The sequence below is a fragment of the Amphibalanus amphitrite genome, unplaced genomic scaffold, assembly GCF_019059575.1.
Source record: "Amphibalanus amphitrite isolate SeventyFive unplaced genomic scaffold, NRLGWU_Aamphi_draft 001042F_arrow, whole genome shotgun sequence".
Lineage (NCBI taxonomy): Eukaryota > Metazoa > Arthropoda > Thecostraca > Balanomorpha > Balanidae > Amphibalanus > Amphibalanus amphitrite.
The window spans coordinates 62512-85546 of record NW_024882536.1 but is presented as its reverse complement, the minus strand read 5'-3'; the positions used below and the strand labels follow the sequence as shown (position 1 = coordinate 85546).

At 55.7% G+C, this 23035-nt stretch overlaps 2 protein-coding genes across 2 annotated transcripts; both read left to right on the top strand.

The window, feature by feature from the left end:
* The first annotated feature begins 45 nt into the window (after positions 1–45).
* On the top strand, positions 46–17110 carry LOC122369493 (adenosylhomocysteinase-like). The gene is made up of 8 exons (XM_043344284.1): positions 46–335; positions 2734–2924; positions 11446–11598; positions 12183–12371; positions 13329–13544; positions 14291–14491; positions 15334–15528; positions 16660–17110. Exons 1-8 carry the CDS (start codon positions 305–307, stop codon positions 16789–16791), a joined length of 1308 nt encoding a protein of 435 aa, XP_043200219.1. The 5' UTR covers positions 46–304; the 3' UTR covers positions 16792–17110.
* A 2489-nt stretch (positions 17111–19599) lies between these two features.
* Positions 19600–21673, top strand: LOC122369506 (actinia tenebrosa protease inhibitors-like). Its single transcript, XM_043344301.1, has one exon. The coding sequence runs from the start codon at positions 19849–19851 to the stop codon at positions 21121–21123; it is 1275 nt and encodes a 424-aa protein (XP_043200236.1). The 5' UTR covers positions 19600–19848; the 3' UTR covers positions 21124–21673.
* Positions 21674–23035: the final 1362 nt, after the last annotated feature.

Sequence of the window (23035 nt, the reverse complement as noted above, 5' to 3'; positions counted from 1 at the left end):
AGTAAAAACTTTTCGAATATTTCGCCAAGTATCTGCCAAGAAATAGTATAAATAGGCGTACAATTTGCTCAGCTGTTGCTGCTCGCGTGATACAATTCCCACAAAGGTACATTTTGATTGGCTGCTTAGGATGGCCTCTGACCAATGAACTAGGTTATAACATCTTCGTGCTCAAAAGCATAAAAGGGCCAGAGCCGCCGCGTTTCGCCCCTTTCTCGAGTTCCAACTGGCGGTGTTCGTGCGTCACGGGGAACTGGCGACGTGCTAACACGTGTTCAACGTCGATTACTTCAACTTTGCCAAGATGGCTGGAGATAAACCCGCGTACAAAGTTGGTGAGTGGCTCAGTATTTATCGCATCTACAGTCTACACCTCTGACTTGCCACGTGGCACCCGACACGTGCTGATGCCCTTTGACAGTCATTGTTGCAATGCTGATGCGTTACATTCGTTTGTGAAAAAACATTAGTTTACCTGGAACCCTGAGGTCACTTATGTCTCAGTCCTTTTGTCATTTATGCCTGGTGGCATAATGTATGAGTGATAGGATGTGGATCACCGATTGGGATAAATGCAGCGAGCGATCTTTATCATATTATCCTGGGCCGTGGCAGTGCCGGTCGTGCCAGTAATGTTTTGAAGTTGCAATAGACCACGCCTCCCTTTCTCTCGATCGGCGCCTTCACCTACCGTGGGTGAGGACGGCTTCTCATCTCCGGCGGCCGGTATGTGACTGAGCTGAGCCGACCCCTGCTGAGGTGACTGACCTCCCGCTAACGGTGTACCAGGACCCACTCGGGGCCAGTTCAGGGTCAGTGGTGCGCTGGCGGTAACGGTGGGCGGTACTTCACTCAATGTACCCTGGGCGGTACCGCTGGCCGGCTGTATATCAATATACCGGCTGTACTGCTGACCGGGTGTACCACGAAATGGGTGTATGTACCGGCGGTACCGTGGGCTGGCTGTTCGTATCGGGTGTACCGCTGACCGGGTGTACCGCTGCGGGCGCTGACCGGGTGTACCGCTGATTTTACCGATGGTACCGCTGACCGGTGTAGGTACGGGGCACGGGTGGTAGCGCTGGCCGGGTGTACCACGAAATGGGTGTATTTACCGGCGGTACCGTGGGCTGGCTGTTCGTACTGGGTGTGCCGCTGACTGGGTGTGCCGCTGACTGGGTGGACCGCTGAGTGTACCGGTGGTACCGCTGACCGGTGCAGTGTAGGTACGGGGTACGGGCGGTACCGCTGACCGGGTGTACCGCTGACCGGCGGTACGGTGTGCCGGATGTAGGCACCGGCGGCACCTACCGTCTGTCGTGTTTGTTGCTTCCTTCATACTTGGGCTCTTAAACACGATAACTGTCGACCAACTCGGGGGCCGCGTAGGTAATATCGCATACACCGCGTTATACTGTATGTACTATGTACCGCGTCACACCATGTACGCGGGAACAGGAGAGTCTGTGACCCGAGACCGGGGATGTATACCTATGCCGCGTATACAATAGTCATACCATATACAGAATGGCAGCTATCCAAACACCGGAGAGGGGGCGTGGTCGGACGGCTGCCCCCCCCCCCCCCCGTCCGTCACGGTCACTCGCTGGGCGAGTTCTGTGTGTATGGCTGCCAGCCGGCCCCCCGTTTACAGTACCTACAGACAGAGGACAGGCCCGTGCTGAGTCTCACCAGGCGGCGCCGACCTCTGGACCTCTGAGGGCATATGATAGGCTCCAGCCCTACATGACTGTTAGTTTTGTGTCAGGGGCGGCGGTAGGTAACTGTTTTTTCCTCCTCTGGGTACCTACCGCCTCTGTCTTTAAGCTCGTTTGGTGGGCACCGAATTAAAGTTTGGTGGGCACCGAATTAAAGCAAGAAATGTCAGAACTTTTGGACTGCTACGAGAATGTAATAAACGTTGATATTGTATATTTACATGCGCTATTGAATATTTATTATAAGCCATTTTTTTATCGGAGCGCCTTGATGGGAGACTCCCCACCATGCCTTCGTCTGCGCTGCGTGCCATTGACACTAATGGGCATCTTCGTCATATAGTTATGTGATCAATGCCATGGGGCGCAATGCTTGTTTTATCTGGATACATCTGGATTCTGTCAGATCATTCCGGACACATCCAGCTTAGTCCGGATGGTTCTTGTTTATACTGGTTAGATCCGGACAGATCTGGACGCAACTTGCGTTTTTTTGCGTAGACACGCCCATTCCCAGAGCCCAATGTTTTTCGTAGAAAGACTGACTAAATTGCTTAACGTTTGAGAGGGCCGATACCATCTAGTATAAGTCATAAAGGCCCTTTGCTATTTTTACGAAAATTAGTATTTTCACCTCATCGTCTGCGCTCCGCAGAAGCATCGACAGTACTATCGCCACTAACTGACAGTTAACTGTTCAGGAATTCGGGCAGCTGGAGACATTATAACCGGTTCGTTCTCTGACCGTGTCTTCTCCCCACTGTGCTGCACCCGTCTACTGTGCTCCCCTAGTACACGCCCCTGGCGCAGTCACGCGCGGGCAGCTCCCCTATGCACCCCGGCCTGTCCCGTCCCGCGCGGGCAGCTCCCCTGACCTGACTCCGCCCCTCCCCGCGCGGGCAGCTCCCCTGGCAACGCCCGCCCCTCCCAGCACGGGAAGCTCCCCTGACCCGCCCCCGCCCCTCCCCGCGCGGGTAGCTCCCCTGACCTGACCCTCCCCCCTCCCCGCCCGCAGCCGACATCAAGCTGGCCGAGTGGGGCCGAAAGGAGATCATCATGGCCGAAAACGAGATGCCCGGCCTGATGACGCTGCGCAAGAAGTACGGCCCGTCGCAGCCGCTGAAGGGCGCGCGCATCGCCGGCTGCCTGCACATGACCATCCAGACGGCCGTCCTCATCGAGACACTGACCGAGCTCGGGGCGGAGGTAGGGGGAGGGGAGGTCACTGGGCGCAGAGGTCACTGGGCGCAGAGGTCACTGGACGATGAGGTCACTGGACGATGAGGTGGGGGAGGGAGGTCACTGGGCGCAGAGGTCACTGGGTGCAGATGTGGGGGGAGAGGTCACTGGGCGCAGAGGTCACTGGACGCAGAGGTGGGGGAGGGGAGGTCACTGGACGCAGAGGTGGGGGAGGGGAGGGGAGGTCACTGGACGCTGAGGTCACTGGGTGCAGAGGTCACTGGACGCAGAGGTGGGGAGGGGGATGTCACTGGGCGCAGAGGTGGGGGGGGGGAGGTCACTGGACGCAGAGGTCACTGAGCCGCAGAGGTTGGGAAGGGGAGGGAGGTCAGACACTCTGGGCCCTGGGGCGCTGGTGGTGGGGCGCCGCGAGAGGGCGAACCGATGCATTGAATGGTTTGAGTCCCGCGAACTGTCGCATTCACCTTGGACCAGACTATATTGGCACAGGTTTGGCGGCATATGTGCAATGTGTATGCACATTGCACACCGGGTAAGGCTATGTTGAATTTGTATTTGAACTCTTGAGGCCGTGCTTTGTGACAGTAGCATCCTGCGAGGAGATGCCGTTTTCTGGGCGAGTTGGAACGGAACACAATGACCAATGTTTTTTCTACGCTTCGTTCGAGCTCGCAAAGGCGTTGTTGTGATTATGGGTCTATGTATTGTGCACTCCAACAATGCCTTTGGGTGAGGAAAAGCCCACAATACATAGCCGAAGACGAGGGTATGTACATTGCACAACGCATCAAGCATGTACGCGAAGCTGCACAATTACACGAATGATAAAATACAGTCGCGTCGGTGGCGGAGGGGAGGTGGATGGCGAAAAGCAGGAAGCGCCGCGCTCAGCCCACGGCTCAGTGGCTGACTGCTCTCGGCGGCGCTGCGAGCGCGAATGACCCGGGCTCAGGTCATGCGGACCTGACGAGCGGGCGGTATGACGCAATCACATGGGCGGCGCTCGCCCTCACCGCGGAGAAAAAACATTATCAGTTGACTTATAATGTTACATTTCTACGCTTCGTTCGAGCTCGCAAAGGCGTTGTTGTGATTATGGGTCTATGTATTGTGCACTCCAACAATGCCTTTGGGTGAGGAAAAGCCCATTACCCCACGAACCCGAGAACGATGCGTAGGCAGGTAAGCTTAGCAAAATTAAGTGCAGATAAAAATTTGCATAAAAGTAAAACAAATGCATTCACCCGGCGCATGTCCGGCACACAACATACAATAGCCGCAAACGGTAACTGAGGAGCGCGTGAGACGCAGCTCGCTTCAACACCAGCACATGGTCCGCAACACACGCAGCGTGCTTGCAAATTAGCAAAACTACATCTGCTGCATACACGGAAGCCCTAGCGAGTTACATTACGTTGAGAGTAATGCGCTGCTATAGCACGGGGGAGATCAGCAGAACAGGGACTACAGAACATTCGTGTCGCGAATTTCGGCTGGCGTAACTGGCACCAAACTTGGACCAGCGCGCAGCTGCATGAGCGGTGTAGCGGCGTAACTGGCACCAATCTTGGACCAGCGCACGGCTGAGCATTACAACGAAAAATCGGCCGGCGTAACTGGCACCAATCTTGGACCAGCGCACGGCTGAGCAGTGTAGCGGCGAGACTGGCACCTTTCTTGGACCAGCGTACGGCTGAGCAGTGCAATGAAAAATCGGCCGGCGAAACTGGCACCAATCTTGGACCAGCGCACGGCTGAGCAGTGCAACGAAAAATCGGCCGGCGTAACTGGCACCAATCTTGGACCAGCGCACGGCTGAACAGTGTAGCGGCGAGACTGGCACCTTTCTTGGACCAGCGTACGGCTGAGCAGTGCAATGAAAAATCGGCCGGCGAAACTGGCACCAATCTTGGACCAGCGCACGGCTGAGCAGTGTAGCGGCGAGACTGGCACCTTTCTTGGACCAGCGTACGGCTGAGCAGTGCAATGAAAAATCGGCCGGCGAAACTGGCACCAATCTTGGACCAGCGCACGGCTGAGCAGTGCAACGAAAAATCGGCCAGCGTAACTGGCACCAGCGCACAGCTGAGCAGTGCAACGAAAAATCGGCCGGCGTAACTGGCACCAATCTTGGACCAGCGCACGGCTGAACAGTGCAAAGAGAAAGTTCGGCTGGCGGAACTGGCAACCTTTCCTTTCGGACCAGTGCACGGCAAGAGAGCCAGGAGAATCGCTTACATGAATCCTCTGGCCAAACTGGCACAACGACCAACGCTCAGTGGAGCATGGCGACTAACACGCACCGGAAAGAGAGCACGGGAAGAAGCACGGAATACTACAACTGCGTCGTGGCCAGGACTCAATGGCACTGCACGTGCACCAGTATGTTCCTGTAGCCCGCAACGGACCATTTCGCCGCGACGGAGAGGGGCAAAAAAACAGCGTGAAAATGGCATGGAACGTTGAGCAATTTGAACGAAACATGGTGACTTGCCGGCGAGCGTTACATAGCTGTCCCAGCTCTAGCAAAAGCATTGCAGTACGCAAAACTCTGCTTGGCCAAAGGTTGTCAACATTTGTGACGCGGACTAGAAACAGGCTGTCAGAAGCCGACTCCCGATGAAAGTTCTGCTCCTTTCAGACAGCGTGATAGGCTCGTGTCGTAGCAGGAGCCAGCGCTACTGCCATGAACACTTCTATGGATTACGGGGACGTGGTAGCCCCAGTCCCATGGCCTGGGCAAAAAGGACCAACATCATCGGCCATGCCCTGAGATCCAAACGTGCTGTCTTTCTGACCGCCATGCGATGGTGCGGACGGAACGTGCCTTGGTGCAGATCATACGTTCGGCGTAGGAAAACACTCCCAAGGCCGATCCACCCACGCACGCAAGTTATGAAACCAATGTAAGATTTGAACGTCGCGATAGGGGAGATTTTTAAGCGTTAATAGCGAGCCTAATCCGTCCTACCCCGGTGATCACACTGGAGCTTCACTTTCTGCCCGATGGACGCACTCATGCTGATGTATCTACAGTACTCATTAAGAACTTGGAATGTAAAACATTCTTTACGTGGGAATGTGAGGATACGGTAGGGCTCCTTTGCCTTGCTAGAGCAAAAAGGAACGTGGAGCTCGCTGCACATGCGCTGAAGCGAATTCAGAGACGTCATGAATGCCGTCTTTGAAAAAAATATCAGCACAGAAACCATCCGTTCGAGAGGATTGTCTATGAGTCAGCTATATTTGGGGGTCATATTTCTAAGTGTCTGTGTTCTAACTTATAAGGTGGGGATAAATTCATTAACAGATCGGCCTCCGGAAGGGAGAGGTAGCGGTTAAAGTGTTACATCCCCGGCGTTTTCGGGAATAAGTCTGCTCGGGACAAACTTTCTTATCCATTGACTGCTTGAGGAAGCAGGACCGGCAATCCGACCCGCGCGTCTATCGCAATTGACATATGCATCCACTATAATGGGCGCCCAAACATCCAGTTATGAAGCAGTTTTCGAAGTCTTACACCAACATAGGGCGCAAGAAATAAGTTATAGCTACTAAGAAGCTCACGAAGAACGACATGTGGCACGCTGATGGCGGGCACTCTGCCAGCGGGTCGTCTGCTATTCCCTAGGAGCGAGTAGGGCGGCGTGAGGGGTGACCGGCCGCTGGCTGCGAATGGCGTTGCGGCGGGGGCAGCGGAGAGCGCCGTGGTTTCCGCGGCAGACACGCCAGGAGTGGCTGTAGTGGCAGCGGCCGTGCGTGCATCCACCGGAAACACAGGAGTTGAGAACTCCGCGCCCCGAACGCCCCAGCTCCTACCTTGCTGATACGCTGGTGAGTGGTGATGCCGCGGCCAGTGGAGTTGAGCCAGATTGGCGAAATAGCATCAGATTCGCCCCACTGTGTACACTGTACAGGTGTGGAGGGAGCTCACTAGCGCGTGTTAACCACTTGTCATATTCCCTCCAGGAGAGCCCCATGCCGGGAGCTGAGAGAAAGCTGACTTGACGCATGTGAGCGACATTCTCAGGATGGGCTCAAGTAACCACCCGTATATCGGACAAAGACTACTGACTGCGAATGTCTGGATGACGCGTATGGATGGCTTGGCTGCAGAAGACCACCCACAACGCTGAAGGTGCCGACACTACAGACTCCTCATAGCGAGGATCAGAGGTACAAAACCAGTTGTCAAGATTGACAAAACGGTGGCTCTCGATGTTGTATCTGATAGCTGATACACTAAAAGTGATGTCCGCGGACACACATTGTAATTGTTATTTTTTATATCTAATTTTAAAGGCATGTCGCTGAACCTGAGGTATTACCTGGGTGTTCGTCTCCTCCGGAACTGCGCCGGCTACTCGAGACCTAGAGATGGTCCCGACGACGTGTGCTGCGTAGATGGGACGGGGATGACAGCTGGTGCAGCGGCCGCGATGGCTGCCTGAAACATCCCGACGACTATCCCGTGCAGCTGCTTTTTGCTGATCGCGATGGTATCGGCAGGGGCTGCTGGTGTAGCGGACGAGTGTAGCTGGGTACTGAGCAGTCCTCAGAGATGCTACTGCGTCAGCCAGTGCAGGATCTCTGCTTGGCCGGACAGGAGAACGTCGGGGCATAGCGGCGACGGAGTTGCCTCTGGGCGCTGTGCAGCCCCTGAGGGCGCCCCTTGTGCTCTGCGGAGCGACGCTGGACGAGGTGTGCTTGTCAGGCCGGCTGCTGCGTGTTGACGCCGAGGCTTTGGGTGTGTCGATCAGGCGGACTCGTGGCAGGCATGAAAAAGACAGAAATCATGCTCACATCATATGTTCCACATCATGCGTACTGCAACACACCTCACGAAAGTAGCACACACTGGCACTGCTCACTGTCATGTTCCTCTGCTAGCTCATTGCCTGTGCCCAATCTTAAATTCAACAAGGGTAGGTAAGAACGCTTCCAGAGCCCTTCGCCCTATATCTTCGAAGGGTGGACACCATCCCGCCCCAGAGAAACAGGCCCGGGGGTAAAAGCGCGAGCGTTCCGAAGATTGTCTCTGAGCATGACGGGGTATACGCGAACTATATAACTGATTCAGCTCATAGAGCAATTGCAGCCATGCAGAGCTCCTCAACCTGCTGCAGAGGAGCTCAAGCTGCTGGAATACCCTGCGTGCGATATCGTTGCCGCCGATGAACAGGGCGACCTGTTGTGTCTGGCGCCGCAGGAGACAGTGGAAACGCTTATCACCGACACGTTCGCTTGTTCCGCTTTGCCTTGCAATTATGCCCTAAGCGGGCGGTATAATGCGTTATGCAACAGCGTTGACTATGCAAGGTCATAAGCCAGTCGATACTAAGACGACCGGACTAGGTGCAAAGCCATAAGCAGACCATACCGGAGACGACCGGACTATACATATTTACAAGGCCATAAGCATCGGCGACATCGGAGACGACTGATTTAGGTGCAAGGCCATAGGTGCAAGGCCATAAGTTTCCGATGATTGACCAGTAATGCGCATTTCACACAGGCTTGGGTGATACCGGAGACGACCGGACTATGCAAGGCTATGAGCAGGCGATACCGGAGACGACCGGACTATGCAAGGCCATGAGCAGGCGATAATGGAGACGACCGGACTATGCAAGGCCATAAGCAGGCTATACCGGAGACGACCGGACTATGCAAGGCCATGAGCAGGCGATAATGGAGACGACCGGACTATGCAAGGCCATAAGCAGGCAATACCGGAGACGACCGGACTATGCAAAGGCCATGAGCAGGCGATACCGGAGACGACCGGACTATGCAAGGCCATGAGCAGGCGATACCGGAGACGACCGAACTATGCAAGGTCATAAGCAGGCTATACCGGAGACGACCGGACTATGCAAGGTCATAAGCAGGCTATACCGGAGACGACCGGACTATGCAAGGCCATAAGCAGGCGATACCGGAGACGACCGGCTCATAATCAAGCTCTGCATTGAAACGACATCATTGAGACACTTGTTATTAAACTTGAGATAAAAAGCCAGTTTGACTCAGCAGGTTAAAGTCGGTATGACTGGGGTAAGACATAAGCGGAAAGCAGCTCCGTATAGCATTGCCTTCGTAACGTTGTCTTCGTATACGAAGACAACGATTGCATTGCTAGAGGCGTGACGCAAAAACCGTCAAGTGACACACCCGGATAATGCATGTAGTTTGAGAGAAAACTCTGTCTGGGGGCTCAAACATAGCTCTGGTATTGCAGCCGGCATTCGGCAGTACCGGGAACGACGGGAGCATAAGCGAGCTATATATACTGAGCTGATGAGTTACTGAATTTGAGAGATGCTATGCTCTACTGGACATTTCATTACTTTAATAATTTGTTTGAGATATTTAAGATATCGAGTGCAAATTATCCTATGTGCTTCTAACGAGGTATTACGCATTGGGCTATGGAAACGGCCGGGAGATACCTACGTACTAATTTCTCCGACGGCTGCACCGGAGACGACCGGAGCCGAGACTGCACTAAGCCGACAACGCAGCTGTGAAATGTGTTACGGAAATTTGACCAGTAGTACGTATTTTATTGGTTTGCCATTAACAAGGCGGCAGCACCGGAGTCGACCGGAGCCTATGCTAGCTCGACCCTTTTATTGGTTTGCCATTAACAAGGCGGCAGCACCGGAGTCGACCGGAGCCTATGCTAGCTAGACCCTGAGACGACAACGCTTTGAACGCGCGCTCGACTCAAACGCAGCGCTAGCTGAATATGCTACTGAAATTTGACCAGTATTTTACTGGTTTGCCATTAACAAGGCGGCAGCACCGGACTCGGGTGCGACCGTAGCATAAACAAGTTATTCATATACTTATATATATACTTATATATATACTGATAATATGCACTGAGCCGACAACGCAGCTGTGATGCCTATAAACGACGGAAAAGTCGCAAATAGTGCAGCCTTTTCTTTACATAGTCTGCCGTTTAATACGAAGAACCGGCAATGCCGATAAAATGACCGGACAAACAAGCCAACTTGTGTTACCTAAAAATGTGGTATGTGGCGTGCCAACATGGCGTACTCTAAGTAATAGCCGGTAACACTTGGCATGGCCGGAGAAAAATCCAACATGTCCTGAGCCAGTGCAATTGAGAGGCCTTTATGCTGCTGTCTCATGCCAGAAAACGCAGCATTTAATGCGTCAGGCTGCCCTGTGTGCCGGAGACAACCGGAACTTGACTACTAATGGAATAATATTGCCAAGTGACGCGTACTTCTGCTCATTTCTGCTCGTTAGAGAAAAAAAGCAAACCATAGACGCACGGGGCACGCGTTAAGCGAGCCCTGTACTGAGGCAGCAATGCATAATGAGTCGTGTTACCCAAGGCTACTTTGTGTTACCAGAGTTTTATTATTTTTTTTTTATTTTGCAAAACGCCCGGAGACGACCGAGGTTGAGGCAAGCGATGCACTGAGACGCCAATGCAGCGGTGGAAAAGCTCATATGTACTAATCCATCGCAAAATTTTCATGCCAGGCTGCTGTAATAGCTGTAGTGATGTAGCTGTAAGTTATTTGTCCATCACTCACTTATGTATCTGCGTCCGAATCTGGTCAATGCGAATCGCCTCATGCGGGAGAGAGGTCAGTAGGTCAATGCCCCGGGGGCCCAGTGGGCAGGTCGGCCGGACTAGTGTCCGGGCCGCGCCGGCCAGGCACCAGACGCCGATAAATGCCCCGAGGCATGAGCAGCTGATGCGGCTGGCGACCGTCCACGGCACAGACGGGGAAGGAAACCGGTAGGCGGGGACGGAATTAGACCGTCCCATGCAGCTCAAAACTCAGCGAGAAGTTAGATTTTGCTTGATTGGTGCTACCTATAGGTACTTAGGTAATTTACAAACGAGCCTCCTAAAATGCGAAAATCATGCTGCTAGACCGGAGGTTGACGAGGTAGACCGGAGGGCCGAGAATATTGCGCGCACAGCACAGACTGTCAAGCTCGCACGTAACGCGAAACATTAAGATGTCATCAGCGATGAAACCAGTCAGACTTGGAAAGTCAAGTCCAAGCAAAGAATCTAGATGCAATATCTGCTGATCGGCAATGCGGCCGCAAAGGCATCGACATAGTTATCACTAATGCGATCTCCAAGACACCTCACCTCCAGTGCTGTCAAGCAGCAGCAGTGTCGAAAAAAACACGACACGTCACGAAAAGCAGGAAGCGCCGCGCTCAGCCCACGGCTCAGTGGCTGACTGCTCTCGGCGGCGCTGCGAGCGCGAATGACCCGGGCTCAGGTCATGCGGACCTGACGAGCGGGCGGTATGACGCAATCACATGGGCGGCGCTCGCCCTCACCGCGGAGAAAAAACATTATCAGTTGACTTATAATGTTACATTTTGCATTCTTTCTATCATTTAAGAGCGTAAACGGTTTCAGTTGCTCAGTCCCAGAGTATGTAATAGCCTCGCAGCCCCGGCTGTTGGATCCCGAGTCCCCGCCGCCCGTGACACCGCCCTCTGATCCGTCGGACAGGTCCAGTGGTCGAGCTGCAACATTTTCAGCACGCAGGACCACGCGGCGGCGGCCATTGCCGTTACCGGCGTGCCCGTGTACGCATGGAAGGGCGAGACGGACGAGGAGTACGAGTGGTGCATCGTGCAGACGCTCTACTTCAAGGACGGAAAGGTGACCGACGACCAACTACACACACTCGCTTTGCTTATCGGTATACTGTGCTGTACACTACAGTTTACAGCGGAGGGAATCTTCGGGGTAGACTAAGTGCGATTTGATTTGGTGATTTGATCCCTCAAGATTTGGGATTGAAAGAAGTCTTTTAACGAAGCTGAACAGTGAAGGAACATGGTTTTAGCGAGTTCCACCTGCTCATTACTACCTGTTACGTGTATGCTGAGCGTCATTCCCTGCCAGCAGTACGCGTACAGCACACTGGCACAGCTGTTCAGTTGTCCGTGTGTCCTACTCTCAGCCGCCCACCTGTGTCGTCATTGTCGGCCTGTGACGTCACACACCACTCCGGCGGCCAGTGGCCCCCGTGTAACGCTCGCGCTCTGCCGCAGCCGGGATATGACGTCACACCCCTCGGCCAGTGGCCCCCGTGTAACGCTCGCGCTCTGCCGCAGCCGGGATATGACGTCACCCCCCTCGGCCAGTGGTCCCTGTGTAACGCTCGCGCTCTGCCGCAGCCGGGATACGACGTCACCCCTCGACCAGTCACCCCAATGTAACGCTCGCGCTCTTCCGGGCAGCCGCTGAACATGATCCTGGACGACGGCGGCGACCTGACCAACCTGGTGCACGACAAGTACCCGCAGCTGCTGGAGGGCATCAAGGGCGTCTCCGAGGAGACCACCACCGGCGTGCACAACCTGGTCAAGATGATGGCCGCCGGCAAACTGAAGGTGCCCGCCATCAACGTCAACGACTCTGTCACCAAGGTACGGGCGGGGAGCGGCCGGAGAGCCAGGGTAGGTTACAGTGGAACCGCAGGAGGGGTGGTACGGGCGGGGAGCGGGGGAGAGCCAGGGTAGGTTACTGTGGAACCGCAGGAGGGGTGGTACGGGCGGGGTGTGGGGAGAGCCAGGGGAGGTTACAGTGGAACCGCAGGAGGGGTGGTACGGGCAGGGAGCGGGGGAGCCAGGGTAGGTTACAGTGGAACCGCAGGAGGGGTGGTACGGGCGGGGGGCGGCCGGAGAGCCAGGGTAGGCTACGGTGGAACCGCAGGAGGGCTGGTACGGGCGGGGAGCGGGGAGAGCCAGGGTAGGTTACAGTGGAACCGCAGGAGGGGTGGTATGGGCGGGGAGCGGGGAGAGCCAGGGTAGGTTACAGTGGAACCGCAGGAGGGGTGGTACGGGCGGGGAGCGGGGGAGCCAGGGTAGGTTACAGTGGAACCGCAGGAGGGGTGCTGGTGTGAGCTGTACTTACTTTGCGATCATTTGTTTTGCCAAGGAAGCAGCTGACAACACGAAAAGCTTACAATCGAGATGCTGGATCAGTTGAACCTTGGCATCATCGCACTAAAGCACTTAACATTTTGTGTAATATCGAATATGAATGGTGCAATTTCGGTACCTACCGAAATTGCAACTACAATTTTTAACTATAATTTTGGTACCATCGATACGTTGAATTAATTTGAGTACGAGAGGTTATAGTCATATAGTGACTATACCTTCCCTAATTTAATTGACGTTCCCTCCGCCTCTCCCTACTGCCCCTTGTGTACAGTCCACGTTTGACAACCTGTACGCCTGCCGCGAGTCGCTGACACCCGACCAATACTGAGTCACTGACCCCCCCCCCCCCTTCACAGTCCAAGTTTGACAACCTGTACGGGTGCCGCGAGTCGCTGACACCCGTCCAATACTGACCCTCCCCCCCCCCCCTGTTCACAGTCCAAGTTTGACAACCTGTACGGCTGCCGCGAGTCGCTGACGGACGGCATTAAGCGCGCCACGGATGTGATGCTGGCCGGAAAGACGTGCGTGGTGGCCGGCTACGGCGACGTCGGCAAGGGCTCGGCCTCCTCGCTGAAGGCGTTCGGCGCGCGCGTCATCATCACCGAGGTGGACCCCATCAACGCGCTGCAGGCCGCTATGGAGGGCTACCAGGTGAGACGGGAAACCTATTAGAAATTGATATTTTTCGGAATGCATTGGCACTGTCTATTGTATTATGTGTTTCGCTGGTCCATGCTCACTGCTCAGTATGCTTATCATGAGTTTCAGTTGCGTAAGGTAAGTATTCGTATGCTCGTTGTGAGATTTTCTTCTATGTGCTAGTATTATATGTTATGAAACTTGAGGTGAGCAGTATAAGACACTCGCCATATTCAGAGTTTGGTATGGAGTGGGCCAGCCCGCCTCCGCTGTCCAGTGTTTGGTGGTCTGTTTTACCTTTGACCGGCGACCCGTATGGCTGCGTTGACTGAATGGTCGCCCCGCGGAGAGGTCAGGTCGGGTCACCATTGTCGAGTTTGTGAGGCTGTGTCGCCGTTGTCCCAATGATATTTCCGTCCCATGCCGTTCTGTCCGGACAAAGCGTGTCGCGGCTGCGCCACGTTGCTGTGTGCGTCCGGCCAGCGATGCCTCAGTAGCTGCCGCGGTCCGGGCCGGCCTCTATGGCCGCCGTGACCTCAGGTGACCTTTGTGATCTCTATAACCGCTGTGACTCCAGGTGACTACCATGGAGGAGACGGTGTCCGCTGTGACCTCTGTGACCTCTGTAACCTCTGTGACATCAGGTGACCACGATGGAGGAGATGGTGTCCTTTGTGACCTCAGGTGACCTCTATGACCCCTGTGACATCTGTGACCCCTGTGACCTCTTGTGACCTCTATGACCCCTGTGACCGCAGGTGACCACCATGTCTGAGGCGGTGGCCGCCGGCGCGTCCATCTTCGTCACCACCACCGGCTGCAAGGACATCATCACCGGCGAACACTTCAACAACATGAAGAACGACGCGATCGTCTGCAACATCGGACACTTTGACTGCGAGATCCAGAAAATCTGGCTCGACGAGAACGCCGTGGAGAAGATCAACATTAAGCCCCAGGTGGGTAGAGCGGGGAGAACGGGAGAGGGGCAGAGCGCAGGAGGGCCGGGCCGGCCGGGCGGTGGTTTGAGCTGTGGTATCAAGCGGCCTTAGATATGTCATTGAGAAGGTGTCGAGACTGGCGGACGGCGGTGGCCCTCAGGCCCTGTCCGAAGCTGAAGGGGGGGGGGGGCGAGATTGTGGTTACGGCGAACTTTTGCTAGAGGTTTTGATAGCGTCGAATGACAATGCAACTTAAAACAAACGAGTTATTAAGGGCGAGCGTCAGTCGGCATCGTTTTAGCCCGGTGGCCTTACCCCGATTGACGCTGTGGTGCTCCTGCGCACTGCTGCGTCGCAGTCTCTCCGCTGTCCGTACTGTTGGCTCGCTGTGCGTCTCCCTGAGGCTCCACTAGGCCAGCAGCGTACTAATTGTACCCAGACCCAGTAATATGGACCTAGTAATGGCGATAAAACTGCCCAATAGCGACCCTGTAACTAACGTTCATGGCTTGTTAGTTGTCACCTTGTCGGTACAAAGGGACACAATGTTGGCAGCCTGCGATTGGGAACAGTGACTTCCCATAATCGGGCGGTGTGCAAGGATCAGAGACAAACTTTCGCTGATATACGCAGCAATGTAGATTTTCATTGACCTGGCCTGTTGTTATTGAAATGCTGCTGTTCGTTGCCCTCAACCCTCCCCCCGCGCAGGTGGTGTCACCCCCCGCTAACCCCGGTAGGTGGTGTCTGTCTACCCCTCCCCCGCCGGCAGCTGGCAATGTCTCACCGACCTCTGACCGCTCCACACCCCGTTAGATCCTCCCTCTGACCCCCTCCCCCCTCCCCTCCCACCCGGGCAGGTGGACCGGTACCGCCTGAAGAACGGCAACCACATCATCCTGCTGGCCGAGGGCCGACTGGTGAACCTGGGCTGCGCCACCGGCCACCCGTCGTTCGTCATGTCCAACTCGTTCACCAACCAGACCCTGGCGCAGATCGAGCTCTGGACCAAGCCGGGCGCCTACCCGGTCGGCGTCCACTTCCTGCCCAAAAAGGTCAGTGGACACAAAGACTACTTTACTAAAGTGGACACAGGGGAGTAGGGGACGGGCACTTTCTCCCCAAAAGGGTCTGGAATAGGTAGTGAGTGTTGAGTTCTCAGTCGGTAGGGGAGCTCTGAAAGGCAACTTAAGTTAATGGTCACAGTCAGTGGTCACCCGGGTCGAGGGCTTAGCTGCTGCTGTCTTTGGAGGGGTGCTGAGGATTTAGCTGCATTACAATTTACAGGACTGTCCTGTGTCTCGTTGCGTGGCTCTCCGCCCCATGGACATAGCCCTGTGTTTGCCTTACCTATGGCCGTCCCGTGTGGACCGGTGGCCGTCCCGGTGTGTCTGCCCTGTGGCCGTCCCGTGTGGACCGGCGTGTGGACCTGTGGCCGTCCCGGTGTATTTGCCCGGTGTCCGTCCCGTGTGGACCGGTGGCCGTCCCGTGTGTCTGCCCTGTGGCCGTCCCGTGTGTCTGCCCTCAGGCCGTCCCGTGTGGACCGGTGGCCGTCCCGTGTCTGTCCTGTGGCCGTCCCGATTGAACCGGTGTCCGTCCCGGTGTGTCTGCCCTGTGGCCGTCCCGTGTCTGCCCTGTGGCCGTCCCGTGTCTGCGCTGTTTCCGTCCCGTGTCTGCCCTGTGGCCGTCCCGTGTGGACCGGTGGCCGTCCCGTGTCTGTCCTGTGGCCGTCCCGTGTGGACCGGTGGCCGTCCCGTGTCTGTCCTGTGGCCGTCCCGTGTGGACCGGTGTCCGTCCCGTGTCTGCGCTGTTTCCGTCCCGTGTCTGTCCTGTGGCCGTCCCGTGTGGACCGGTGTCCGTCCCGTGTGGACCAGTGTCCGTCCCATGTGTCTGCCCTGTGGCCGTCCCGGTGTGTCTGTCCTGTGTCCGTCCGGGTGTGTCTGTCCTGTGGCCGTCCCGTGTGGACCGGTGGCCGTCCCGTGTGTCTGCCCTGATTCCGTCCCGTGTGGACCGGTGTCCGTCCCGTGTGGACTGTTCCGGTGTCCGTCCCGTGTGGACTGGACCGGTGTCCGTCCCGGTGTGTCTGCCCTGTGGCCGTCCGGGTGTCTGAAGTCTGAACGGTGTCCTTACCATGGAGCGACCGGCGTGTGCCTGACCGATGTCTGATCACCGGTGCCCGTCCGCAGCTGGACGAGGAGGTGGCCGCCCTGCACCTGGAGCACCTCGGCGTCAAGCTGACCAAACTGAGCGACGACCAGGCCAAGTACCTCGGCCTGCCCGCCGACGGCCCCTACAAGCCCGACCACTACCGCTACTAGCCGCCGCGCGGCGCCCCTGTCGCCGTATAGGTGACGCCACTGTCGCTGGCGCCTGCGAGTCTCAATGCTGGTCAGGTTTTCACGTGATACTCCCTCTGTGGCATTCATGTTGCGATTGTTTTTGTTGGCGCATTTCGCCAGAGGGATTGGCAATGCTGGTTGCGCTGTTTTTGAAGTCTTGTGTCAAGCGCGTCGTGCGCTGGGAGCGATTTTAGAGGTGTCGGGGACCTCGTTTCTTACGTTTTTTTTTTGTACCACGGTTTGGATTTTGGACACTGATGAGCCTTTGCACTGCTACAATACAATATGACGAAGGGAATTCCACCTCTCTCCACTATGACGTCTGGGAGTCGTCTTCGTTGCCAGCCTCCCCTAAAAGGAACTGTCTGAGCTCCACTCAGGACACCGCAGTCTCACGGGCATTCTGTGAGCGGTTTGGGTTGGCAACCATCTAATCTCGAACGCGGCATCGAACGCCATCGTCTAATCAAGAACCGGCAGTCCCATCGCGAACTTAACAGGTCTGGTCAGAAAATAACCGCTTATTGACACCGTTACGTCATGAACTTACAGTGTGCAGAGGAGGCACCGAACCAATTGACTTGGGGGATGGATAGGGATGTGAAATTGATGAAACAAATTGATCTGGGGGATGGACGAGAATGTCAATTGGTTCGGTGACTCCCAAATTTAGCAGCCCTTCCTCAGTCAGGCTTGATGGGTACACCGCACCAATGCGCGGTGCTTTCAAGACTGGATGTACGTATGTACGATGACCTCGATATTACCAATCTCAGAGGATGGTCGTGCATAGAACGCTGTCGTTTCTTCCAGAGCTCTGGCTTTTTCCGAGGAGGTGCCAAGTCAAGTTCTGCAGACTAATGTAATACGAGTCGTTAGAATGCGCAAATTTCAGTCAAAATCGGATGTGATGGAGTGAAAGTCATTTTTGCGTAGGAGTCCGAGTGAATTCGCAGCACTGACTGACAGAGACCTTTTATTGTCCGGGAAATCGTTTGACAATTGCGCCCCAATGCGAAGTTTGACGCGCGGATGTCACTGTCTGGTGCGATATGCCGTGTAAAAAGTGCTAACTGAGGCATCACGATTGCAGTGTGCGGGAGGGGCAGAGGAGGGGCGGACCCGATTCGTAAAGGTCGGGGTGCCTTTTCTGCCGGCTGCGGGAACCGCCGGGGCGATCTCGGCGTCCTCTTTGTCTGTGTGACGGCCGGCCGGGCCGCCGACCCGCGGTGTCGAGGCCGCCGGTGCCGCCGACCGGGCCCGCTCGTCCACCGGACCCCGACCCGCCGCCACGATGGTCTGCCGCGCTCCTCTGGTACCGAATGACCACAAAACTGCTATTGATCATTGATTTACCGAGACTTCAGACTAAGCAACTCCCGTCCGAACGCGAGGGCGCCGAGCTTACAACTCTCGCACATAGATGTCACTAGCAGCGAGCGCCGGTGGGTAGGCTGTGCCGCAGCACACGAACTGGAACCGCGCACGGTCTACTTTTACCAGTTACCTTGGGACTTGGACAACACATTAGAGGTGTGAGTCGCGTCAAAAAGCGCCAGCGGATAAGTGCCGGGTTATGGTCAGAGAGGCGGGGGGGGGGGAGGGCACGGACATTGTCTAAACTCCAAATTAGGAACCCTCCCCGATCGACGGGGAGTAGAGGTGCCACCATCCACTCTTTTCGTCCTTGCTCGGAACGCTTTCATGAAAGAACTGAAGACTCGAAGCTCGTCAAAGCTTGTCAAAGCAAAACGTCGAAGCTTGTCGAAGCTCTCGTGTCATAGGCGTACCTCATTTTCAAGTCACTAACCTATGGGTTTAAAATAAATTCTTTACTACGTTAAAAAAGGTGCGATTCTAAAATGTTCTTATTTCCAAGAAATGAATCACAGCATGATATCAAACATTCCAAGGCCTGTACCTACTTTGCATTGACATGAGCTTCTCCAGATCAGTCACGCGACCTCCACGATATAGGGATTCACAAAGGAAACGCCTAGGTACTAAAACTGCTTATTTAAGTAGCACGGTCAGGAGAAGCAATATGATCGATCTCATCTTCTAGCACTCAGACTCTAATGTTCATCAGTTACGTGAATGGTGATTGCTATGATTCATTTTTTTGCATTATAAACCCAACGTGGCATTAGGATATGACCTTTATTTTATGACGCCAGTGAAGTAATTTTAGGCATCACAGTTTTCCGTTAAAAGCTTCCCAGATAAAATCGGAATCCGGAATCAGAAATCGGGGAGTTGGAAAAGGTACCTACAGATGAGCTCAGGAGGACGACTAACAAGCTTGTCTCACAGGTCACCTCATCGGTGACCTCCCGGGTCAGCCCGTGTCCGCCCCCCCCCCCCGACAGCCCGTGTCCGGTCACCCCCGACAGCCCGTGTCCGGTCCCCTCCCCCCCCCCCCGACAGTCCGTGTCCGGTCACCCCCCCCCCCCACCACCACCAACAGCCCGTGTCCGCCCCCCCCTCCCCCCCCGACAGCCGATAGTTGATCGCCGTCCGGTGACGGACAGTTTGAGCACACGTCAACGTGCAGAGCCGGTGACGGCCCGGCCACCGACTGTCATACAAGTGGGTCGCCTCTGCGCCCACGGTGGGGTCAGCATCCCACCGTCCACAGCCCACAGCCCACAGTTCACAGCCCACAGCCCACGGGCGGCAAAAGGTCGGGCGAGCCTGTCAGCCGCCACGCCAAGAATGACCAGAGACGATGGACCATGTGATGGATGGATGTATCGATGGACCGCCCCACGGTGGCGCCGCCTGCCGCACCCCGGCGGGGACGTCCGAACGGCGGCACTCTTCAGCCGCGCTCCGGCGGCACTCTTCGGCCGAGCTCCGGCGGCACTCTTCGGCCGAGCTCCGGCGGCACTCTCAGCTCTTTGTAACGGCCTTTGTGGAGGAGCCCTGTCTACCGCTCAGGCATGGCTCATTGTCGGTCCGATTATTTGACGTTCAGCGTCACTCGATGACATCTGGCGACACGTGTGACCTTTCCCTGGTGTGATATCTCGGTGGATGGGCCCGCCGCTCGCAGTCTCACCTCGCCGAGAGTCGCGCCCGGTCCCGGTCCGCCCGTCTCTCAGAGTCGTGCTCAGGTCCGCTCGCTCAGAGCCCCGCCCGGTCCCGGTCCGCCCGCCCGCCGTCCGTATGGCCACCATGCAGCTGGGACTGCTGGTTGTCCTGGCCGCGGCCGCCTCCGCCACCGTGAAGGAGGAGCCGTGCCAGCAGCCGCTCAAAATCGGCCCGTGCGATGCTCTCGTGCCGCGCTGGTACTTCTCGGCCAAACAGGGCAGGTGCCTGAAGTTCAACTGGGGAGGCTGCGACCCCAACGGAAACAACTTCGAGTCCCTGAAGGACTGCGAGAAGCAGTGTTGTGCTCGCGGATGTGGTAAACCATGCGAGCAGCCGCTGAAAGTAGGACCCTGCAGGGCCGCGATCCCACGCTTCTATTATTCAGCTAAGGACGGAAAATGCATGGAATTTAGCTGGGGCGGCTGCGACCCCAACGGAAACAACTTCATGACCCTCGCTGACTGCAACAAGCAATGCAACCCCTGCCTTCGGCCTAAAAAGGTGGGACCCTGTAAAGCCAGGATGCCCCGGTACTATTTCTCCACCAAAGAGAACAGGTGCCTCAAGTTCTACTGGGGAGGCTGCGACCCCAACGGAAACAACTTCGAGTCCCTGAAGGACTGCCAGAAGCAGTGTTGTGCTAGCGGCTGTGGTAAACCATGCGAGCAGCCGCTGAAAGTAGGACCCTGCAGGGCCGCGATCCCACGCTTCTATTATTCAGCTAAGGACGGAAAATGCATGGAATTTAGCTGGGGCGGCTGCGACCCCAACGGAAACAACTTCATGACCCTCGCTGACTGCAACAAGCAATGCAACCCCTGCCTTCGGCCTAAAAAGGTGGGACCCTGTAAAGCCAGGATGCCCCGGTACTATTTCTCCGCCAAAGCGAACAGGTGCCTCAAGTTCTACTGGGGAGGCTGCGACCCCAACGGGAACAACTTCGGCACGCTGTCCGAGTGCCGACAGCGCTGCGGCGCCGGCCGACCCAAACTCTGCCGGCTGCCCAAGGTGGTCGGGCCGTGCTTGGCGGCCTTCCCGCGCTACTACTTCAACGGCAAACGCTGCGCCAAATTCACCTACGGCGGCTGCGGCGGGAACGCAAACAACTTCCGGACCGTGGGCGAGTGCAGGAAGACGTGCCGGGCGCAGAGCATCCTGGTCTCCACCGAACTACTGATCAAACAGCTCACGTCCGCCGACAAACAACCCAAGCCGTGAAGTCCCGACAAACAACCCCAGCCGTGACGTCCCGACAAACAACCCAAGCCGTGACGTCCCGACGAACAACCCAAGCCGTGACGTCCCGACAAACAACCCAAGCCGTGACGTCCCGACAAACAACCCAAGCCGTGAAGTCCCCACAAACAACCCCTGCCGTGACGTCGCCTCTGGGTCCCGGCGCCGCCCTCGGGCACACGGCACACACCATCACTATCATTCAGCAGACCACAGCTGCTGTGTGACTGAATGCAGTACCGGTTTACATAGCCTTGGTAGTACCCCTTCTGCTGTCCTCTTAGTGGTTCTCGTGTCTATTTCATCTTTAAGTACATGATTAGTGTCTGCCACATGTGTTTTATTGAAGTTGTTTTTATAAAAACAGCGCTCTGCGCAATGGACGTAGCATTGCCGATCAAAATCTCAACGGCAAACGCTGTTAAGTGTTTGTCCAATGTTTGGACAAGCACTTAAATCCATGTTAATCCGGTGTTTAACCGTATGTTCGCTCATATCGTCTGTCCAATAAATGTTCCCTCGCATCGATAAATACTTAGATCAGTCTGCTGGCACTGGCCTGGACAAAGGCTGGTTCTATACGTAGGGCAGATAGTCCTTTACAGGTCGACCGCCGGAGAGGGATCGGTAGGTAAGAGTATGCCAAAGACGCGCCGCTGGGCCACGCTGGTCGGCATCCGTCTTTAGTCACTGTGCCGCGTTTTGCAACCTCTGCTTGGAAAAAACACTCTTAACCGCTCCACGGGTCACCCTTGACCAGCTGTCCCCAACATATACCCATAGACATACAGTGGACAGTCGGAAACGGACGGAGCGCAGACCACTGATCTGTCCCCAACATACACCCATAGACATACAGTGGACAGTCGGAAACGGACAGAGCACAGACCACTGATCTGTCCCCAACATACACCCATAGACATCAGTGGACAGTCAGAAACGGACGGAGCACAGACCACTGATCTGTCCCCAACAAACACCCATAGACATACAGTGGACAGTCGGAAACGGACGGAGCACAGACCACTGATCTGTCCCCAACATACACCCATAGACATACAGTGGACAGTCGGAAACGGACGGAGCACAGACCACTGATCTGTCCCCAACATACACCCATAGACATACAGTGGACAGTCAGAAACGGACAGAGCACAGACCACTGATCTGTCCCCAACATACACCCATAGACATCAGTGGACAGTCAGAAACGGACGGAGCACAGACCACTGATCTGTCCCCAACATACACCCATAGACATACAGTGGACAGTCGGAAACGGACGGAGCACAGACCACTGATCTGTCCCCAACATACACCCATAGACATACAGTGGACAGTAGGAAACGGACGGAGCACAGACCACTGATCTGTCCCCAACATACACCGATAGACATACAGTGGACAGTCAGAAACGGACGGAGCACAGACCACTGATCTGTCCCCAACATACACCCACAGACATACAGTGGACAGTCGGAAACGGACGGAGCACAGACAACTGATGACAGAGCACAGACCACTGATCTGTCCCCAACATACACCCATAGACATACAGTGGACAGTCGGAAACGGACGGAGCACAGACCACTGATCTGTCCCCAACATACACCCATAGACATACAGTGGACAGTCGGAAACGGACGGAGCACAGACCACTGATCTGTCCCCAACATACACCCACAGACATACAGTGGACAGTCGGAAACGGACAGAGCACAGACCACTGATCTGTCCCCAACATACACCCATAGACATACAGTGGACAGTCGGAAACGGACGGAGCACAGACCACTGATCTGTCCCCAACATACACCCACAGACATACAGTGGACAGTCGGAAACGGACGGAGCACAGACCACTGATCTCTCCCCAACATACACCGATAGACAT